This window comes from Talaromyces marneffei, chromosome 1 (genome assembly GCF_009556855.1).
Source record: "Talaromyces marneffei chromosome 1, complete sequence".
NCBI lineage: Eukaryota > Fungi > Ascomycota > Eurotiomycetes > Eurotiales > Trichocomaceae > Talaromyces > Talaromyces marneffei.
Genome location: NC_072348.1, coordinates 4889901 through 4909521, shown reverse-complemented (window position 1 = coordinate 4909521; position 19621 = coordinate 4889901). Strand labels below are relative to the sequence as shown.

The window sequence follows — 19621 nt, the reverse complement described above, 5'->3', positions numbered from 1 at the left end:
CCTGATCAATTTTTCATCACATCCTTCCAATAGTTATAACTAACTATTCTCCATAATGAAGTATCATGCAAACCCCCGGTAACTCTTAAGTTAATTCCCTTACTAAGAGCAAACGAACCCTAAAGTTGTGCGCGATAAGCCATCTCACTACACCCAAATAGGAAATAATTTCCCAATGCGATAACTGATAAGACACAGACTCCCAAGAGTTCCGAACATTTGGGTTCTATTCCCCATTGTTATTCAGCTTATGGCTCAATAATACTTAGGGATAGGCGAGTCCTTATCAGGCCAAGAGATTTGGGCTGGTCGTTTCACTACCATCAATGGAAGTTGGTGGAGAGGATGGTTCTAACTTCAGGCCATGGCTCAATTGCCAAGAGAGTTAAAGTTAAGTATGATAACTAACTGACGTCTGACACATGGATAGAGATAAAGCTATGGATAGAGCTGATGGGTGGTTATATAGTGGCGGTGCTCCCCACGTCCGCCCCGGTTGAGAATTATCGTAGTTACGTTGACCTACCTAGGCATCTGGACACGACCTTGTCTGGTAGACAATACCTAACAGTCAATCATGGCAGCTGTACGTCCCCAAAATGCTCTTCAAATCGTTGCAGCAACTAACGTCAACAGCCGGTGTATGATTCCTCCTCTCCCAAGGGCGGAAACCCGCTAGAAGTAGACGTAAACGCTCAATATGCCGGCTACGAATTCAATTACGCCTACATCGTATTTTGCGGTTTCATTGTCTGGCTAATTATTCCCGGAATTGGGTTGCTCTACGGCGGTCTTGCGCGGAGAAAGTCAGCTTTGGCGCTTCTTTTTCAGTCGTTGATGGTTGTTGCTGTGTATGTCCCCCTTCCCCTCCTCCTACGTAGTCACTGAGAGAGAGAGAGAGAGAGAGAGAAGTGGCTGATTGGTTCAGGACTACGTTTCAATGGATGTTTTGGGGATATTCCATCGCTTTTAGTCGAGATGCTGGTCCCTTCATTGGTACTCTTAGCGCCTTTGGGATGAAAAATGTCCTCGTTGCGCCATCGCCGGGCTCGAATGTGCTCCCGGAGATTGTTTATTGTCTTTACCAGCTCCTCTTTTGCGCTTGCACGGTATGCCATGCTGTCTCCCGAAGACAGAAAATTTTTTTTTCCATACTAAGAATAGTCGCATAGGTCATGATCGTCGTCGGCGGCGCCTTCGAACGAGGAAACATCATCCCTTCCCTCATATTCAGTTTCTTCTGGGCCACCATCGTCTACTGCCCCATCGCCTGCTGGACCTGGAACCCTAATGGCTGGTTATACAACCTCCCATCTCTTGACTTTGCCGGTGGTGGTCCAGTGCATATCTCTTCTGGTTGGGCGGCACTTGCGTATGCTTTTGTCCTAGGAAAGCGCAAGCACCATGGAGAACATACGCATGGCAAAGCTCATAATACGACGTTGGTGTTTTTGGGGACTGTGTTGATTTGGTTTGGATGGTTTGGCTTTAACGTAAGCCGTCTCTTCTATCTCCTTGATGAGCTAGCTAGCTGGACATAAGTTTTTGACTGATTTGGAATAGGGAGGCTCCGCGCTCAACGCATCAGTCCGAGCCATGGTCGCAGCTTTCAACACCAACACCGCTGCCTGCACCGGCGTCATCGGCTGGGTCCTCGTTGACTACATCCGCAACAAGGGCAAGTTTTCTGTTGTTGGTGCATGCGAAGGCGCCATTGCTGGTCTCGTCGGCATCACCCCTGCAGCCGGTTACGTCTCCGTCTGGCTCGCTGCAGTCATCGGCTTCATTACCGCTGTCGTCTGTGCATCACTTCAAAATATCAATGAATGGATGCATATTGACGACGGAATGGAAGTATTTAAGCTGCACGGTATCGGCGGCATATGCGGTGCTTTCATGACGGGTATATTCGCTACGTCCTCCATCTCCGCGCTCGACGGTGTTTCGATCGCCCCCGGTGCTATTGATGGAAATGGCAAACAGGTTTATCTGCAGCTTGCTGAGATCGCGGCTATTTCGGCGTATTCCTTCACCGTCTCGTGCATTTTGCTTTTAATTCTCAAGTATATCCCCGGGATGCAGTTGCGAGTTGATGAAGAAGTCGAGATGATTGGGTTGGATAAGGCTCAGTTTGTGGATGAGCAGATTGGAGATTGGAGCATGTTTGATACTGTGCCTGGGGTGATGGGGAAGAGTAATGAGTCGACTGGTATGATGGTTATGTCCACGCCGAAGAATGAGTCTAGTGAGACGGCTTAATCATGTCTTCTAGAAGTGGGTTTGTCATTTTTTTTTTTTTTTTTTTTTTTTTCACATAGATAGATATCTCGTGTTTAATCCAAAGACCTTCTTCTCATCTCATTCAATATCAAAGAGCATGCAAACCGAATCATGTACTTGAGCATATTAAAAAATTACAAATTCGCCCTATTCTCAAACCCAGCAGCATAATTTCCGGATCTGATCACAAGAGGTCCAGCGAGAAACTCCGCAGCTTTCTTTCCGAAGGCCTGGAAATGCGCCGTGGCATGGTGAACCTTGTGCACTTCTTCATCGGAATATCTATCGCAAACGTCATTGTTAGCTGGGTTTTGTAACAATGATAAAGGTGGGGACGGGAGAGGTAGCTACTTACTTTTCAACAAAAATAACCTGGTCTTGACCCTGTTCATTCTTGGTCGTGAAGCAAAAGTATCGCAAGAGACCGGGCTCGTTTTTGTGGGCTTCCTCGGTTAGGGTTTTGATTGCGTCGAGGGCCTGGAAACGAGGAGTTAGTTAATCGATTAGCCTTTTTTTTTTTTTGTTTTTACTAGAATCTGGCAAGCTTTATCTTACGCCTTGAAGTTTGCCATCCTGCAGAGTGGCGATGGCCACTAAATGGAGAGGTTGTGATGACATGTTGCTGCGATTGAGTGATGTTTCACGATGATCGATACCGGTAAACTAATTGTACGACTACTGACAAGCCGAATATTTAAGCAAAAACAATGGCTGATCCCACGTCTTCTTTATATGTAGGAGTAATGAAATTAACGTTAACTAACTACGACCTACGGAGTTCCGTAAGCATCTTGTCTGGTGACGAGGTTACATGTGTATTCTTTTAGTAAGCAAATTCCCGGGTATTCCTTGCTGACTGTACCTGCATAGGACCATAGGTCGCCCTCTCCAGTGTCCAATAATCCATCACGCATATATATGACGGGGTCTGATCCAAAGTAGATCGGTGCAATAGTAGACGAACACGACGCGTACGACCTATTTGCAAAGCGATGATCGACCTTGAATCATAGATCTACTAAAGACCTGAGGGCTTAGTGACAGACAGCAGTGATGTCAACTTCAGTGAATTGGACTAGCGTGGACCATAGCCATGACAGCGGTAGATCACAGCAATCAAAGGTATAATCAGATAAGCGACATGACATTCTTTGAATGAAACTGTCCGAATAACAACAATTCCACGCACCCACCCCAACATCTAGTCAGAACGGGGTATAGTCTATCCATGCGCTCTAGCCCACCCCCTAACTACTTCTTAGGATAGGGCACGGAAGGCGAAGCGGAGAAGGCTAGGGAGAAGCGAATGCGCAGCACCGTTGATCTAGTGTTCGCTTCCGGGAAGTATACATGCCCTGGTAGGCCGGTGGCTATGATGGAGCTCAATAAGATTTTCGTGGAGGTAAGTTGTATGATTCTTGCGGAAAGGAAGAGAAAAAGAGGACAGGGGGATGTGGGATACCAACCCTGGTTGCTCAAACCAGTGTCTAGCTGAATGCCCGTTATGTTTTTTCCATCGCCAACGCCGCCGACGAGACAGATAAATTGTGTGTCTGAAAATGGCAAGAAGTGGGAGGGCGCAAGGAGCGATAATGGATAAATGCAATCAAAAAGAATCATGATGGCGGATCACATACACGTCCTCTGACTCCTTTTCACATCCGGTTTTTCCCCGTCATTGAGGGGCGAGAGTACTATGGAGAATACGAGGGGAGTCGCATGAACTGATAAGAAAAATGCCTGGTAAATATGTAGTAACTACTTCTTATTACTGGCAGGACGGGTCGATTAGGTAGTAAGTTGCACTGCCTAGTTTTCAGCCTACCGTTCTGCTGGGATTTTCGAGCGAATTGCAGTGAAGCATACAATGCTCAGTGTAATCATAGCTTGTTCGTTGTTTGGCAGCGGAGACTAGGACGACTAACCACAGGAGAGACGAATTGTGTGTGTCTGGACACAGGGCTACATATGTTGTCGCGCGAGACTACGCCTCATTAGCCCAAAATGAGATCCCGCCCCCAAGTCGGAGCCCCCTCAAGCTTAGTAGCGGGAGGTTCTAGATCCTAGCAAACGACGATATCGTGCTCTATATATCCACATCCTCAAGCAGATCCCCACTGATTACCCCCAGGCGGAACGGAATGAACACGATGGCGTCTCTAAATCCCTCCGGAGAGCATCAAACGCAAACACAAGTGACTTCGTCCCAGCTGAAGCGAACAACCTGCAACTTATGCCGCGAGCGCAAGGTGCGCTGCGACCGAGAAAAGCCGCAATGCCATCGCTGTCGAAAATCGGGCCTGACGTGCGTCTATCCCTCGGACAAGACAGACAGCGATGAGATCAAGTCGGCGTTGAACCTGCTTCACTCCCGTCTGCGTAAGCATCGCTGCCTCGCGAGTGAATTTCTCAGTGGCAGTCGTTTTTTCTCTCTCTCTCTTTTTTTCTCTTTGGCCTTTGCTTACAACGGCAGTGCAAGCGGAAACGAAGCTCCAGGAACAAGGCCTACGATTCACGACTCAGTCGACGAAACCGAACTCTGCCTTATCCCCAAGCTACACGTCGCAGGATTCCCAGTTTGTGTATGACCCACTGTCACAAGGCGATGGCATGGACTACTCGAATTTGGTATTCTCAGAGTCTGATCCGAGGTACAACTTTTCTATGATTCGCTCCAAAGAGCTGTATCCTGGGCTGATAGCCGCCTCTTTAGCAACTACAATCAGCTGCCCACCATGATCGATGTTGTGAACAGCTCTGGCACAGATGGGACTCCTTCAGATCTAGCTTTGAATCTAACCAGCCTAAACGACAATCCCCCCACATTCAACCCACTGTTCGAGCAACCCACTCACTCCCCTTAGCGGACTGGAGCAGCAGTACGTACCTACCTACCGGCCCACTAGGACAAAAACATGAACACCCCGTCTAATTAGGGCTATCGATGCAGATACCAGCCGTACTTCGATATAGTGCAGAAACATATGATGCTAATAAACCAGCAGGAATTTTTGCAATCCGTCGTCCCAATGCAGATGCACCAATATATGGCCCTAAAATATGCCGTAGCCCTAGCAATGGAGTCATACACAGCAGCGCGGTTCCATCTGGAACAAGCCGAGATTCTAGCCGATAACTCTTCTTTCTTAAATATTGAGACGGTTCAAGCTTTCCTTCTTGTTGCGAGGTTCGAATTTACTCATATCAGCGGACCAAAAGGGCTTCTAACCATAGCACGTGTTATGCAGTTGCTAAGCTTGCTGAGATATGACGTGCTCGATCAGACCTCAGCAGAAGGCGAACTATATCTAGATAGCTATCAGATGAGGCTGCCACAAAACCATAGCCCGCGATGTATTCAGATGATACGGCGGACGTTCTGGATTGCATTTGCGATGCATTGCAATGCGGCTGCAAGTTTTTCATGCTGTATACCAGTCAAAGACAATGGGGTAAGCCTATACCTATTGATTACAAACTTGCCGCTTTTCTTTGTGACCAAAACTCCAACCTAGATCGGCACCGCCATCCCAATTCCCAACCCAACAATAGACTCCGATTCAAACCAGCACGTCTATCTTTCCGAAGGAATTACGAGTACCGTAGCGAAGGGATTTTCCGTCTTTTCCCTTTTTATCTTCGCTATGAAACTTGTCGTTGACGGAGGCCGCCACCACCAATCGACTGAGAAATACGTACGGGATAACGCATCTGACTATAATTTTTGCCTTGTCCACGAGAACATCGGGAGAGATATTGCGATCATGTCAAAATTCCTCTCGGAACAGGAGTTTCTCGATGGACCAGAGGACGAACTTCGCGTCCTCACTTGTGTCATAGTCCTAGGCGCTCGAATAGACTGGCTCAAGACGGCTATTGTTGGATCTCAGAAAGCTGCGTTTCTATGCCCTATTGCTAAAGAATACCGCACTTCGTGTGTCGCTGTGACGAATGCAATGTGCGACTTTCTTCTTCAGGCTAATGTTACTGATGCAAAACAAGTATGCCTTTCCTAATTTCGTCTTGTACCACTTACCATGTCCCCCCTTCTGAAACATTACGGCAGACAGTCGCAACCGAAAACACCCTTTTACTGACATGTGTTCTACCTCCCTTGAAGATCTTCGTCACCAAAGAAATGTCGCTCTTCATCATGCGGCCGTTAGCCTTAGCCGCCGAAATCCAGCTCGACGCCCTGCAAAACCCACAAGACATGTGCTATAATGCATTCTCATCGACGCGCGAAATACGACAGAACCTCGAACTGTTGTGCAATATCATGGTGGTGTGTAAACCTGCGACTGGGGAGTATGACCCTAGGATTCAAGCATGCGTCGCGTTTTTGGAGAAAACAAAGTTTGAGAGGGTTTATATTCGAACCTGCTAGGGAATATGTGTCGTGACGTATAGGGATGGGTAGGGCTTTTAAGCGGTAGATAGACGTTACTGTGCCTGGCCGGGCGCACATAACAAAACAAGCCAAAAGACCAAATGTGCTAAAACACAATGTTCGAGCATGCCCCGGGATTGATATAAATACCGCCCAACGTTAGTTAGGGGGGGCAGATGAACGAAGTCTGAACACCAACAATAGAAAGAGCAAGTAGTGTTAGTCTAAATCAACATCACAAACTCAATTGATAGTAGATGAGAGGGGAGGATGAATATATTCTACTAACCCCTGCCGTCTCAAGTGCCTACACGGCCGAGCCAGCGCTTCCACTAGCATCGTCACTCACCAGAAAGGATTGATACAACGGGGGTTAGCATTTAGCGCACTCGGTCTCTGACCGTTAATTTACCAACACAGGCGGGTTATGACCCGAGCTAGTCGGGTGTGCTGCTGAGGGTGTAGCGTGCTCTCTCGCAGCGCGAGGGACCAAAACGAGGCGCGTGGAGTAGGCTCTAGGTACCGTGATCAGTTAGTCTAGTAAGCAGCCAAGTGGTTGGTATTGGCAGCCCTAAACGAGTACAGCCCAGGTGTGAGATTGTATCGTACGTCTCCGCGAAAAGAGAGCGAACAAACTACTTCTGGTGGATATGTACGAGAACTGGCCTCTTCTTCGAACCCCAACATTACTTCTGGGAGACTTTCTCAAAACCGCTTTCTCCAATTCGAATGGAGGTAGGAAATTTCGAATTCTTGAGATCGGGGCCGGAACTGGCGGTACGACGAAGCACATCATCAAGTACCTCAGAAGTCACGGCATTCCCTTCGAGTATGTCTTGATCGATATATCGACGTCGCTAGTTTCCGCTGCGAAGAAGAAGTTCAAGGAAATGTCCGAGGTTTTGGATATCGAGAAAGCCCCAAAATGGGAGTATGAGAACGCATTCCACATGATCATTGCCACGAATTGTATTCATGCGATAGGAAGCTTGAACCAGTCGCTAGTGACCCTCAACAAAATGATCCGCGAGGATGGTGCCGTTGTTCTTGTTGAAATCACACGAAACATGTTCTGGCTTGATATTGTTGTTGGATTGTTCGAGGGGTGGTGGCTATTTGAGGATAATCGCACGCATGCTTTGGTGAATGAGAACATTGGGAAAAGGAGATGAAGGCGGCTGGTTTTAGGGAAGTTTTGTGGACGGATGGAGAGTCCCTCGAGTCAAAGACCGTCTGGGTGATTGCTGCTTTCAAATCCTCCCCCCCCCCCCCTCCCTCCCCCCCGGGCGAGACCAAAAATCCCACGGTGAAGGCGGCTGTGAAGATAGTCGTGTACAAGACGATTGGCGACACAAAGATCCATGCTGATGTTTACTACCCCCTTAACCCGGTTCCAACCCACAAAAAACCGCCAATCGGTAATTATGTACCTGATTGCCCAGACTTTTCACGCGTATGTTGACTACTGGTGCACAGCTCTGATGATACATGGAAGTAGTCATATAATCTTCTCCCGCAAAGACATTCGACCAGCTCAGACTCGCCTCTTGCTGGAGAAGGGGTTTCTCCCGGTGAGCCTGGATCATTCGCTCTGTACTGAAGTCAGACTTGTCGATGGGCCGGCCTATGGTCGACATTTGTGATGGACTTGATTGGGCCAGAAACAAACTGCCGCATGTCACACTCCCAAATGAGACAATCCAGATTGATGGTGAGAGAGTCGTCGTCGTCGGATGGTCGTCCTGTGGACAATTGGCAATGTCATTGGCATGGACTGCTCCAGAAAGAGGGTTGAGGCCACCAGAGGCAATCTTGGCATTTTACTGCCCGACAAACTATGAAGATGAGTGTAAGTTGAAATTTAATTCTCTTTGAAGGGGGAATTGGGTTTTCTAACCTCTCAATAGGGTGGAGAAATCCCATCCAGCCCATCGGCGCAGAAGATCAGGGAGATAAATACGATCCGCTCGAAGCAATCTAAGATGAGCCCGTGAGTCCCCCCATTCCAAATCAAATCCGATGTCCTGACCTGACTTAACTAACCGAACAAATCACCAACTACGGTGTCGTCGGTGCCTGGGAGCCACTATCTGACCCCCGCATCCGCACCGACCCCCGTTGTCGCATCGTTCTGCACATCAACTGGAAAGCCCAAACGCTCCCCATAATTATCGGCGGCCTCCCCAGCAAAAAGAACAGCGCAACTCATAACATCCGAGACTGGAATGCTCTCTCGCAGCCTTCTCTGGATGAAATCGTCCGAGTCAGTCCACGGGCCCAGATCTTGCGGGGCAACTATCATACGCCCACATTCTTGATTCATGGAACAAATGATTATTTGATCCCTTGGCAGCAGTCTCAAGGTACCTACGATGCACTTCGAGACGCAGGAGTCACTGCTGGTTTGGCTTTGATGGAGGGGGCTCCGCATATTTGTGATCTTAGCAGTAATCCTGAGTCAGAAGGGTGGAAGGCGGCGATTCAGGGGTATGAGTTTTATCAGTGACTATGTGTGAGTGGTGGTAGTAGTAGTAGTAGTAGCAGTAGTAGTAGTAGGAGTACGTTAGTCAACATGTGAACTGAATTAGACGTAATGAGAACATTCTGTGCTTCCAACCAAGGGAGAAGAAGTCCATTTAATTCACGATTGTGTTTGCCGTGCAGCCTGCCAGTTAGCGGGTTGTGCTCTGATCAGCAAGTTGACAGCAACCTCATAGACGAGAGATGCCCACATTTTGAACGCGGTGCTTTACTTGCATACTTGTTTGTATCCTTCCATTGAGGTTTCTAGAAGTCCATCGGTGCCAATCAGCGTATTGGGAGTCAGTAGTCCAACCCTGGGATGTTGCGTTGAAGTTGGATCCGTTCCTGTGCCGATACAGCCTCAATTTGACATCCTTCCCCTGTACAATTCATAGCAGTCTGGAAGCATCGCAGTAAAAGATGTTATACAAAGCAAGGTTATTCTCCTCCCCAATTTTTTTTTCTATTGATGATCTATTAAAACGTTTCTAAATCTTACCAAATTTGAAAGAATATAATCATTCCGAATCTCAGAATCCACAGTCCGTAATCCTTCACACCAGAGCTCGCATTTCTCTGGTGATATACACCCATTAATAAACCTGTGCAAATGTACTCCTAGCTCTCAGTTTGTCGCCATACTTCCAAAGAATCAAAATGCCAAAGAAACAGGCCCACGTCAAGCCAGCGAGGAGACTACATCCCTTCCCAATACCTAGATTGTTGAATAATGGTTGCGAGAAGTGAATGGCACCACAAGCCACAGCGCTGCGAAGGAATGCTAGGAAGCTTATTAGACAACGCCTGTTTAATAACCATGGACAAGAACTTCCAACTCACAGTTTGCAGCAAACAAACTCGCTGCATAGCGAGGATAAGAAATTGGAAGATAGATGAAAATACACATCGTAATCTAGAAAAGCCTTTAGTACATGGGTATTCTCGCGGCTTGTCAGTTCACCTACCACAAAGACACACGACATGTAGAGAACAATTCCTATCGTGGGAGCAACCCAATTAATCCAATCGTGAGACGTCCAAGCAAAAATAAGAATTCCACACGGCGCAATCAAGGCCGCAAAAACGGCAGGAAGAAGTCGATGTTCAGGGGAGCCGATTCCGTTCTGGTAGAAGTACGGCTCATAGTGGAACTTCACGACGGCCAAGTATGAGCCGGCTCCGAAGAAGCAGGCTACAACAACACACAAAAAGATGGTGCCCATAATACCCAAAGAGAATCCGTGAATCTGGGTATAAACAATTGGGAATGATTCAAAGTATGAGTACTAAGAGCTATTTGTTAGTTCATTCTCCTGCAACCAATCCCTATACTCTTTGCTGCTCAACACTTACAAAAATGCCGTAGATAAGACCGGTGTAGACATTGATAAAGGCAACCGACGGATCCTTTAGAGTAACCAAGAAAGGCGTAGTCAAATACCCACCGAGAAGCGACAGGAAGTGAATATTTCCTTGCTTAATCTCCGAGTCCGATCGAAGATTCTCATTCCCGGTTAATTTGCGTAGGCGTTTAGCTCGGTTCAAGAGAATGAAGTCGGCATTGGTTTCTGGAAGGAAGAAGAACAGAAGAATCCACGTAAAGCCACAGAGAATGAGAAGCTCATACATAGACCACCTCCAGGAGCTCAGAGGCACTGAGAACCCAGATAAAAGCGGACCTAAAGCGGGTCCTGCCAGAGTTGCACATCCCCAGAAAGTGAGACCATACGGAATTTTGGGGAAAGAAAGGATATCGCCAGCTGAGGCTCCTCCTGTTGCCAAGACTGGGCCACCCAACAGCCCCTGAATAAACCGCAAGACAATTAATCCTGCAAAATTCGACACCTGAGTGGTCACAGCGGTGATGATTATGAACAGCGTAAACGAAACGAAGTACGGGATATTCCGTCCAACTGCGGGTATTTCCGACAAAGGGCTAAAAAATAATGGGCCAACACCCTAGAAACGCCTTTGTGAGTTTGCAGATCTCTGCCGATAACCTAGGGATATACTTACATATCCTAAAACATACATCGAGAGAGCCAAAGACGATTCTTGGGTGCTCACACCGAAAACCTTCACAAAAGTTGGCTGAGCTGGAGTGATGATTGCGGATCCACAGTATACTATATCTGGTCAATACAACAAAAATCTTACCAAGGCCCTCGTCAAAACTGACCGGAAAAGGTAAGAAGGCAGATCTGCGAAAATGTAACAATCTTCTTTGCCAGTGACCACGTCTGCGGATTTTCAGGATCGGTTTCGCCATACCAACCAACAATCTGGTAGCCAGACTTTGACTGGCCTGGCGACGGCACAGGCTCAGCTTTCTCGACATCGGCATGCGTGTCTGTAGAGCTGCTGTTCGTGTGAAGCGTAGTTGCTTCAACAGGTGTTTCTTCGGGCGGCTGAAACTGGAATCCCTCCTTCTCGTCAGGGTAAAGAAAGACCCGGCGACCGAGAACTAATCGACATAGCTGGCCAAATGGCGCATCGCGAACGCTGAATGCTGACATGCTATTGAATCAAAACTTAAGACACTCCAACAAATCCCTTTCAGTCCAGTGCTGGTAATAGAGTGAGAACAACTTTCATCGTCACTTTCTGGCTGGGGGTCAGCATAAAATATAGCGAAAAATCCATCCATCACTACATCTTCACATCTCTTTCTCGGTATTGCAGCCGAAAGGGACTAATATCAGAACTCATTTCTTTGTTCTGGTCAAGGGTAAGCTAAACTAAAAAGGGTATCGATCTTCCCGAGCTCCACTTGTGCCGCAAGCCACGCTGAAAGTGGAGCAGGATCTCTCCAGGAGTGGGCGCGATCGTATTGGCTGCGATTCTTCGATCGACATGCTCGACTGGCCCCCGATATGAAAATGACACATCTGCTCGGCCGAGCACCCGAGCCCTACCAAGATCCACCCCTGGCGATTTCAGTGGATTCCTGGCCAACGATGCCTAGATCTCGGAGACTGCATGGACTCTACTAGCAGTTCCATTGACTCACAGCCTCACAGGCAGCGCTCCTTTTGATGCAATCAAGACAACCCATGCATTCGCTAGTAGATCCTAGATACTGTTGCCCAATCGGCTGGTCTATTAGAAAGGACCTCGTCCTCGCAGAAAGAATACTACGTAGTCCACTAATGTCGCGCTAGGTGCCATTTGCGTCGTGGCTGGCCCAAATTTGTGAGTCATCATGTGGAATTGGACGTTAGCTGATGCATGATTCAACCTCAATATCCTCACTCTGTAATATCAGCGCAATCTACAGAGATATCACTCAGTGGCTAGCCATAAAGTGCCATATATATATAAGATGCTTGAATATTGATGAAATAGACCGAAGAATGATAAAGTAGGATGGCTATAAAATATTATCGCCTAGTCATCGACTCATCGTCTAGGGGATAAACAATTGACGAGAGTTCCAAGACTATTGCCTATTGAAGTGCTGAAGCGTTGGTCTAGCATATATAGAGTGTACAGGCTCGATGTAATAATGGAGATTTCGTTTTGTGATTTTGTTCAACGCTATGATCAACCAATTTTTCAGCTCTCGGGCAGTGGGCTTGAGGCTGCGTTAATTGAGGCCGCCGGAAAGTTTTGAAGATATTCACGAATGACGGCAGTTGAGTGACGGACCAGGGTTTATATACAGAGTACTCTGGCCACGCCCAACAATCCGTATACTGCTAAACCTGTTAGGTATGGCCAGCGTTAGCCCCAATAATACGATGATCCCGGGGGGCAAGCCGAATCCGGCCGCCCCAGTACAAATCAACAATCTACCCCAACCCTATATGATTTTGTGAACCAACAAATTGTACCGGTCAATCTTTTCTGCGGATGTTAATCATAATATATACAACGTTATTCATACAATCATTAATTCATGTTTTTGGGGGGCTCCCGTGTGCAATCCTCATGGTACTATCGCTTTAATATTCTCCCTAACGAAACCCTTAAATTTCAAAAGCCAATTCTGTCCAGATGAGATGCCGGGGAGGGGGGGCACCCGAGTCATTCCCCCTCCCAATTTCCTTCCTCCCGCTCAGGGGCAGTAGTAGTTGTTGTGGTGATGGAGCGCTCCCGGACCACCGTTGTGTTGGAGCGGTAGTAGTGGTGATGTTGGTGGTGGTGTCTGAGGACTCGGCCACCTTTGTGATCTTCATTGTAGGCGCGTTTTTACTGTAGAGTGATTGAATTGTTAGTGATGGAGTTCGTAAGATAGCCAGGAGAATAGATGCGTACAATCGGTGGCAAAAGGCGCCGATTATCAACAACACACCGGGGACCATCAAAAGCTTCCACCAGTGTACATCGGCAAATATATTCACTCTTTGATGTCATTAGTTTCTCTCAGAATTTAACGATGCGACATGGGACCAGATTCGTATCGTGAGCGCGCCTGGCGGAGGCTGTTCCGTTTTCGTTTGATTTTGATTTTGATTATGAGAGATGGGGAGGTATGAGGATGCGTTGCGAAGCTATATCGTGGGAAGAAAGTCTGGTTTAAGAGATTCGTACCGTACTGATGTCGGAGATGAATGTGAAAGATGAAAGGAAAAGTGTAAAGTGAAAAGCAGGAGGTGGTGACTATATACCTCCTGTCTTACGCAGGCAGCCGCTCTTTCCATAGACAGCCGCTTCCGCGACATACGTACGGAGCCTAATCCGATCATGAAGAACTGAAATACTATGGTTCAAAGGAGCCCAACAACTGGTAAATATCTCAGTCAACCTATGATTATTGATTGCTGCTAGCAGAACTTGAAACCTTATAGCCCTTGTCGCTTTCTGGGATGGTTCGATGCTATGTCCTTCTATTTCTATTCTCCACTCCTCACAGATTGTTCTACAGCCACGGTTACACTTGTATATTTATTCAATATCGGCATCTGGCCTTCAAAGCCAATTGCTCTCGACTTCCTATACTGCCCACCTCGGATTGCTTGTCGGCGCGCTGATTCTCTGCCCATGTCTGGTACCTCAGCGGTCCCCCTACATTGATCCAACGGTCCACATTGGGTTTCAGCCAAGATCCATTGAAGAGAAACTACTCTGCATCAAAATAATACAGAAGTACCACAATCATTCAAGCTATCCCCACCACAGAAGCCAGAAAATCAACAGTATTAGCAGCATCAGTGACCGCCCTCTTGATTTCTATTTTCTGCTTTCTCATTTCGAGCGCGTCCGCATCTACTGGAAACGCCGGCTGCCTCAAAGGTGCCGGAAGAGGATGAACCGACGGCAATGAAGGAATGGAATACAAGTACATTGTGTGAGGGCCATCTTTGATATTGAGCTGTGTAACATGCTAATCGGTATGTGTGAGCAGCGTTCACAAAACCTTTCAGGACAATCTTTCGATTTAGCCACGTTATCATGCGTAGCGGCCGCTGAGCCTGGGTATACTATGTCAGGAGATCTCTCCACCAGTCAGTAAGCAGATTCTTTAGTCACCGGTTGCTCCGTAACCTGATATTTCTTTATCTATGGCATAGGCTTTAACATGAGCTGTTCCCGTTCAATTGATATTACCCCTGTTTGATATCTCTTTTGATACATATAACAAATTATAAAAGCAGCCATGAAGAGAAAGAAAAGTATTGGTCTTTGGACTATAACGATTGTACCAACAGCGAGCTGAGCTCATCTAAAAGGAATAACAATAGGTAAAATGAAGCTGGAAGTTTCTACTATAACAAGGTATCCTCTCTCTAAAAAGGCTGATATTGGTATCTCCTGACAATTTCCTATTTGATTTCATACCTAGGTATACTGCATTACTCCTTCATCATCGACTTCTTCTTCCACATCATCATACATTTCCTAGCCAGGACACGGGACACTCGGACCAGCATTCGAAACTGTAGACGGAGAGGTAAAGATGACAGCCTCGCGAGAACCTGAAACGGGCATGGAGGGCCAACAATGGTCAGTTCTCGCTCAAATATTTCGATAAAGGGAAACATGTGAGGGATTGTTTTACATTTCTTTTCTTAATCCTTGAACAACTGATCCTTGAAGAAAGAATGGAAGACTGACGGTTTAAATATCCGAGTCGTCACCAGTGCGAATTCATGTACTAGAAGATGCATGATATGTCCAATACCAGATTCAAAAACGGAACTGACCTCGAGAAATACGTTCGTGACGAAATTTCCACAACAGCCGTCTGGAAAATGGACAGTAATACACGGCGCATCGGAAACGACGGAGCTCTCACCTTGGTTGAGACTATGGAGGAGCGTATGGCCAGAATGGAGAAGAAACTGACGGAGCAAGCCGAAGAACTGACTGATCAGAAGAAAAAGACGGCTGAGCAGGCCAAAGAACTTGTTGATCAGAAGGAAAAGGTAGCCGGTCGGAACAGGCTACTGTGGAAGGTTCGTGTTTCTGAGCTTGAGAGAATCATAAAAAAGACCCATGATGCAGCCCGCTTTGACCGAAACGAGATCGTCCATGGTGCAGACGTGTTGAATGATTACCAAGCCCTGGAGTACACAGATCGGCCGGACAATCAAGTTCAATTTGAGACTGCATCGAAAGGATTTAAAAAGGCCTATGGGTTACGGCTGAGCTCTCTCAGTTACGACAATCTTTCTAAAGCACCGGAAGAGGTTATTGATATCCTAAGTGTTAGAGGGAACTTGACTTTTCTCAACTGGTTCTTAAATCACAAAATAGAGGCAGATATAATGGCAGAGCAGTGCGATTTAGCCGTGCGCAAATGGCTGAAATCCATCCCGACAGATGGTGTGCCATATCCGAAGGATGCAGTAAAGGCTGACTACGAGCGAGTCAAGGAGCTCTATGATGAAGTGAGGGACCGGGAAGCGTGGTGATATCAACTTTATTCCATTTGTTGTCTATTCTTTTGCTATGCCATCTCTATTTTTGTTTTACATGTACGATCGAAACTATGTCTGAATTCGGAGTTTACGGTAGCCTTAGGGTTTGAAAATAAACTAAACGATCTCTTGACGGTGCTTCGGAAAAACCGTGTCATCGCCAAGTCGTGTCAGTCGGAGCTGACTATGATAATATCGGATTCTACTTAGCTATTTACTCTTATTGAATACCAATTACTTCTTAATGTAGAGATTTTCTCCTTAGATAGACACACAGAATACAATACATTGCCTCACGTCCCACTCACGTTCTCAAGACCTAAGCACCGAGCAGCACCTCCATTAACTAGTTATGAGTTCAGACGACGCTGTAAAAATAGTGCAAACCTTCCAGCAATGTGAGCCTCAGAAAGTGGATGATCCTGCGCAGGATTTAGTGGACATATGCACTGGTCGGCCTGAGAGAGAAGCCAATGCTCATCCATGGATCAGGGACTGGATGTTTGAACCCAACATCAGCCGCTCCTGGGACTGAACTGTTCCTCATCGCCAAACCCGTTTGGACATGATTAAGCAACTAGATGGATACTTAGTTAAGTAGTTAACTATTTAATGCAGATTCAGTGCCAGAGCTGAGCACTTAAACTCCATAGATCCCAGAATGGGTATGGATACGAACCAATGAGAATGCTCAAGGTATCTTGATTGTGGGGGGGGGGAAGCCAGTTCAGCTCTCTCGACGGCCTATCAAGGTCGACATTCTAATTCGGCTTAGCAATTGATACCTGAATGGATATAATTATCAGCCATTCTCTTCAAGTCGCGCAACGAGATTGTTGATCAATCACGTTTGCGCAAAGGTTGATTGTTGGGAGGCACCGTTCAAGAAGACAGGCAGTCGATCTATACAACCGCCAATATGCTGCTCTACCTCGCTGCTTTTCCATTCGTTCTATTCGCGAGTATTCGCACCTACAATCTCATCAAAAACTACAATGATGCCCGCAAATACGGCCTGCCTATAATCCTCCTCCCAGTCTCATTCGAAGACGCATGGTGGATGATCTTCCGCCCGCTCTTCGCCTGGGTCGAGCGCCTGCCCCTGAGACTCGGCAACTGGTATGTCTACACCGAAATGGGCTGGCCAACAGTCGATGGCGACCGGACAACGAAGCGACTGGGCGAGAATTTTGTTCTCTGTTCACCAGTGAGCAATCACATCATTACTTGTTACCCAGCGGGAGCCGAGACTATCTATAAAAATAATAGTACATGGCATTTCCCACCGGCACAGTCTCAGCTATTTGCGTTTTATGGTCAGAATGTTTCGTCCACGACTGGTGCGGATTGGCAGAGACATCGCAAGATTACCACAGCTGCATTCAATGATCATTTCATGCGGGAGGTTTGGAATGAATCGACCAAAAAAGCTGCGTTACTCAACTTGGCAGAAGAAAAGGATCGAAAACTTGACCGAGTTCGATCTACATTTGATGTGCTTGCGATGAATGTGTTGGCAGTTGTTGGCTTTGGTCAAGAGCGGCTGTTGAATACGGCGACTGCTGGCCATAAGCAGTCCTTGATGCAATGTTTGGGCTTTATCCTTCAGCATATTCTCCTGACGGCTATATTCAACAGTCTCAAAGCCCCTGACTTCTTGCTTCCAGGTGTGCTCCAACGGTTAAAGCAGTCTGTTGCTGAGTTTAAGCTGTATATGGAGGAATTGGTGCTTCATCAGATGCTACAGTCTTCGTCTGTTAGCAAGAACAAATCGTCGCCGCCAACTCTTCTCGAGGCCATGGTCAATGCTAATGAGGCAGAGAAACATCAGCTGCAAAAGATGGTCGGTCGTCCTTCGTATTTGACCGAATCGGAGCTTTATGGTAACCTCTTTGTGTTCAATCTGGCCGGTTATGAGACTACGGCATCCACCATGACGTTTGCATTGTCATTCTTGGCGGCGAATGCAGAGGTTCAGAGTTGGATCGAAGAAGAGCTTGACCGTTATTACACTCCAGAGAATGATCAGAAACAGGAATATGCGACCACATACCCCAAGCTTGTCCGTTGCCTGGCATTGATGTACGAAACTCTTCGTCTTGCCAGTCCCGCACCATTACTAGTACGAGCTCCTTCATCGCCCCAAGAACTACCTATCATTCTACCAAACGGCCAAGAGAGAATCGTCACCGTCAACCCCGGCACACTCGTCGGTGGACATTTCTACGGCGGCCATCTGTCCACCCGCTGGGGCCCAGACGCACATGTCTTTAATCCAAAGCGCTTCATTTCCAAGTCCGCTGTTAACGGCGAGGAAGAATTAGTAGTGCCACCTGACACATTGTTTATCCCCTGGTTGACTGGACCACGTGTCTGCCCTGGCAAGAAATTCAGCCAGGTGGAATTCGTGGCTATTGTCGCACAGATATTCTCAGAGTATCGCGTTGAAATATTGAAAGAAGGCAACGAAAGTGAGGCAGTTGCAAGACATCGGTTTGAGGGGGTTGTGGGCGAAAAGTACTTCAATGTCAGTACGCACTTGAAGAAGCCTACTGAGGGAGCGGTGCGCTTTGTACGACGGTAGATGGATGTGCAATTATGATTGGCTGGTTGCTGAAGAATCACGTGACGTCCGTGACGTGCTATTATGAATTCATTTCATTCCGCCTCGACAATTCGGTTCAGTACAATTCAATTGATTAGTTAAATCTTTTCTCCTAGTTACCTAATTCCCCCATGAATGATCTACAGCCAGAGAGTCTGACTGAAACCAAGGCTGACGGCGGTGTGATTTTCTGTTGCACGTAATCTACAGGGCCGTCATCATCAATGGAATGTCCATCACGTATCAGTGGAACATATGGTGGCGCTTCTAGTCTTTTGTTAGCCTGATTAGTCGCTATGCCTAGTGTTAATTGGCTGCCTCCGATTCGATGAGTGTCATCCGTGTCTCGCAACGTGCTGGAGGGGTCCATTCCGCGTAGACTGTTTGTGCATTATATATACATATATATACATTATATCGAGAAGGATAGCGAGGCAGTTCATAGATGTATTGAGTGTTGTATGAGAGGGAGGTATGGTAAATTTACAGAATAACCTGTGTTCCCGCTCCGGCAGCCAATCAGAACCCCGGCTTCCCCGTTTCCGGACGTTGAGTTCCTGGCCAATCAGGCAACACGCGCACTGTGGTTGGAAGTTGGAACTTGTCTCAGCCTCCCTCCTTCTTTCTATCTCTGCTCACGCTCTTTTAATCTTCATACAATCAGTCCATCACCTGGCTGTCGTCATTTAATATTAATTTGTTCCTACACTTATAGCTACTACAAGTTGAAAACTTCATTCTCGCCCTCGCACTGACCAGTCGTTCTCGCTGTTACTCTCGCTCTCGCTTTGCACTCGACTTGCTATCTATTACTCTGTACTTTCGTTCGGTCGACCGAATCGACAATACACCCCCGCAACATTCGTTTCCTCTCCATCGCCCTCGAATTTACCCCTCGCAATCGCTGCTTGCTATCTCTTCAGCAGGTCCTGTCGAGGTAGAAACTTTTACCTTCCAAGA

The 19621-nt window shown here is 47.0% G+C and overlaps 9 protein-coding genes across 9 annotated transcripts; 7 read left to right on the top strand and 2 right to left on the bottom strand.

The window, feature by feature from the left end:
• Positions 1-577: 577 nt before the first annotated feature.
• Positions 578-2259, top strand: EYB26_001811 (uncharacterized protein; the record flags this gene model as incomplete). Its single annotated transcript, XM_054261119.1, has 5 exons — positions 578-586; positions 637-851; positions 929-1109; positions 1173-1493; positions 1564-2259. The coding sequence occupies 5 exons, from the start codon at positions 578-580 to the stop codon at positions 2257-2259; spliced, it is 1422 nt and encodes a 473-aa protein (XP_054117094.1).
• A 155-nt stretch (positions 2260-2414) lies between these two features.
• EYB26_001810 (uncharacterized protein) lies at positions 2415-2898 on the bottom strand (the record flags this gene model as incomplete). Its single annotated transcript, XM_054261118.1, has 3 exons — positions 2415-2562; positions 2636-2757; positions 2836-2898. 3 exons carry the CDS (start codon positions 2896-2898, stop codon positions 2415-2417), a joined length of 333 nt encoding a protein of 110 aa, XP_054117093.1.
• Positions 2899-4430: 1532 nt separating this feature from the next.
• EYB26_001809 (uncharacterized protein) lies at positions 4431-5144 on the top strand (the record flags this gene model as incomplete). The annotated part of the gene is made up of 3 exons (XM_054261117.1): positions 4431-4659; positions 4754-4931; positions 4994-5144. The coding sequence occupies 3 exons, from the start codon at positions 4431-4433 to the stop codon at positions 5142-5144; spliced, it is 558 nt and encodes a 185-aa protein (XP_054117092.1).
• A 213-nt stretch (positions 5145-5357) lies between these two features.
• EYB26_001808 (uncharacterized protein) lies at positions 5358-6667 on the top strand (the record flags this gene model as incomplete). Its single annotated transcript, XM_054261116.1, has 3 exons — positions 5358-5732; positions 5796-6281; positions 6347-6667. The coding sequence occupies 3 exons, from the start codon at positions 5358-5360 to the stop codon at positions 6665-6667; spliced, it is 1182 nt and encodes a 393-aa protein (XP_054117091.1).
• A 653-nt stretch (positions 6668-7320) lies between these two features.
• Positions 7321-7842, top strand: EYB26_001807 (uncharacterized protein; the record flags this gene model as incomplete). Its single annotated transcript, XM_054261115.1, has 1 exon — positions 7321-7842. The coding sequence occupies one exon, from the start codon at positions 7321-7323 to the stop codon at positions 7840-7842; it is 522 nt and encodes a 173-aa protein (XP_054117090.1).
• Positions 7843-8284: 442 nt separating this feature from the next.
• On the top strand, positions 8285-8651 carry EYB26_001806 (uncharacterized protein; the record flags this gene model as incomplete). The annotated part of the gene is made up of 2 exons (XM_054261114.1): positions 8285-8519; positions 8578-8651. 2 exons carry the CDS (start codon positions 8285-8287, stop codon positions 8649-8651), a joined length of 309 nt encoding a protein of 102 aa, XP_054117089.1.
• A 1135-nt stretch (positions 8652-9786) lies between these two features.
• Positions 9787-11709, bottom strand: EYB26_001805 (uncharacterized protein; the record flags this gene model as incomplete). The annotated part of the gene is made up of 6 exons (XM_054261113.1): positions 9787-9974; positions 10034-10106; positions 10159-10479; positions 10547-11152; positions 11210-11319; positions 11373-11709. 6 exons carry the CDS (start codon positions 11707-11709, stop codon positions 9787-9789), a joined length of 1635 nt encoding a protein of 544 aa, XP_054117088.1.
• Positions 11710-15297: 3588 nt separating this feature from the next.
• Positions 15298-16050, top strand: EYB26_001804 (uncharacterized protein; the record flags this gene model as incomplete). Its single annotated transcript, XM_054261112.1, has 1 exon — positions 15298-16050. One exon carries the CDS (start codon positions 15298-15300, stop codon positions 16048-16050), a length of 753 nt encoding a protein of 250 aa, XP_054117087.1.
• A 925-nt stretch (positions 16051-16975) lies between these two features.
• Positions 16976-18640, top strand: EYB26_001803 (uncharacterized protein; the record flags this gene model as incomplete). The annotated part of the gene is made up of 1 exon (XM_054261111.1): positions 16976-18640. The coding sequence occupies one exon, from the start codon at positions 16976-16978 to the stop codon at positions 18638-18640; it is 1665 nt and encodes a 554-aa protein (XP_054117086.1).
• Positions 18641-19621: the final 981 nt, after the last annotated feature.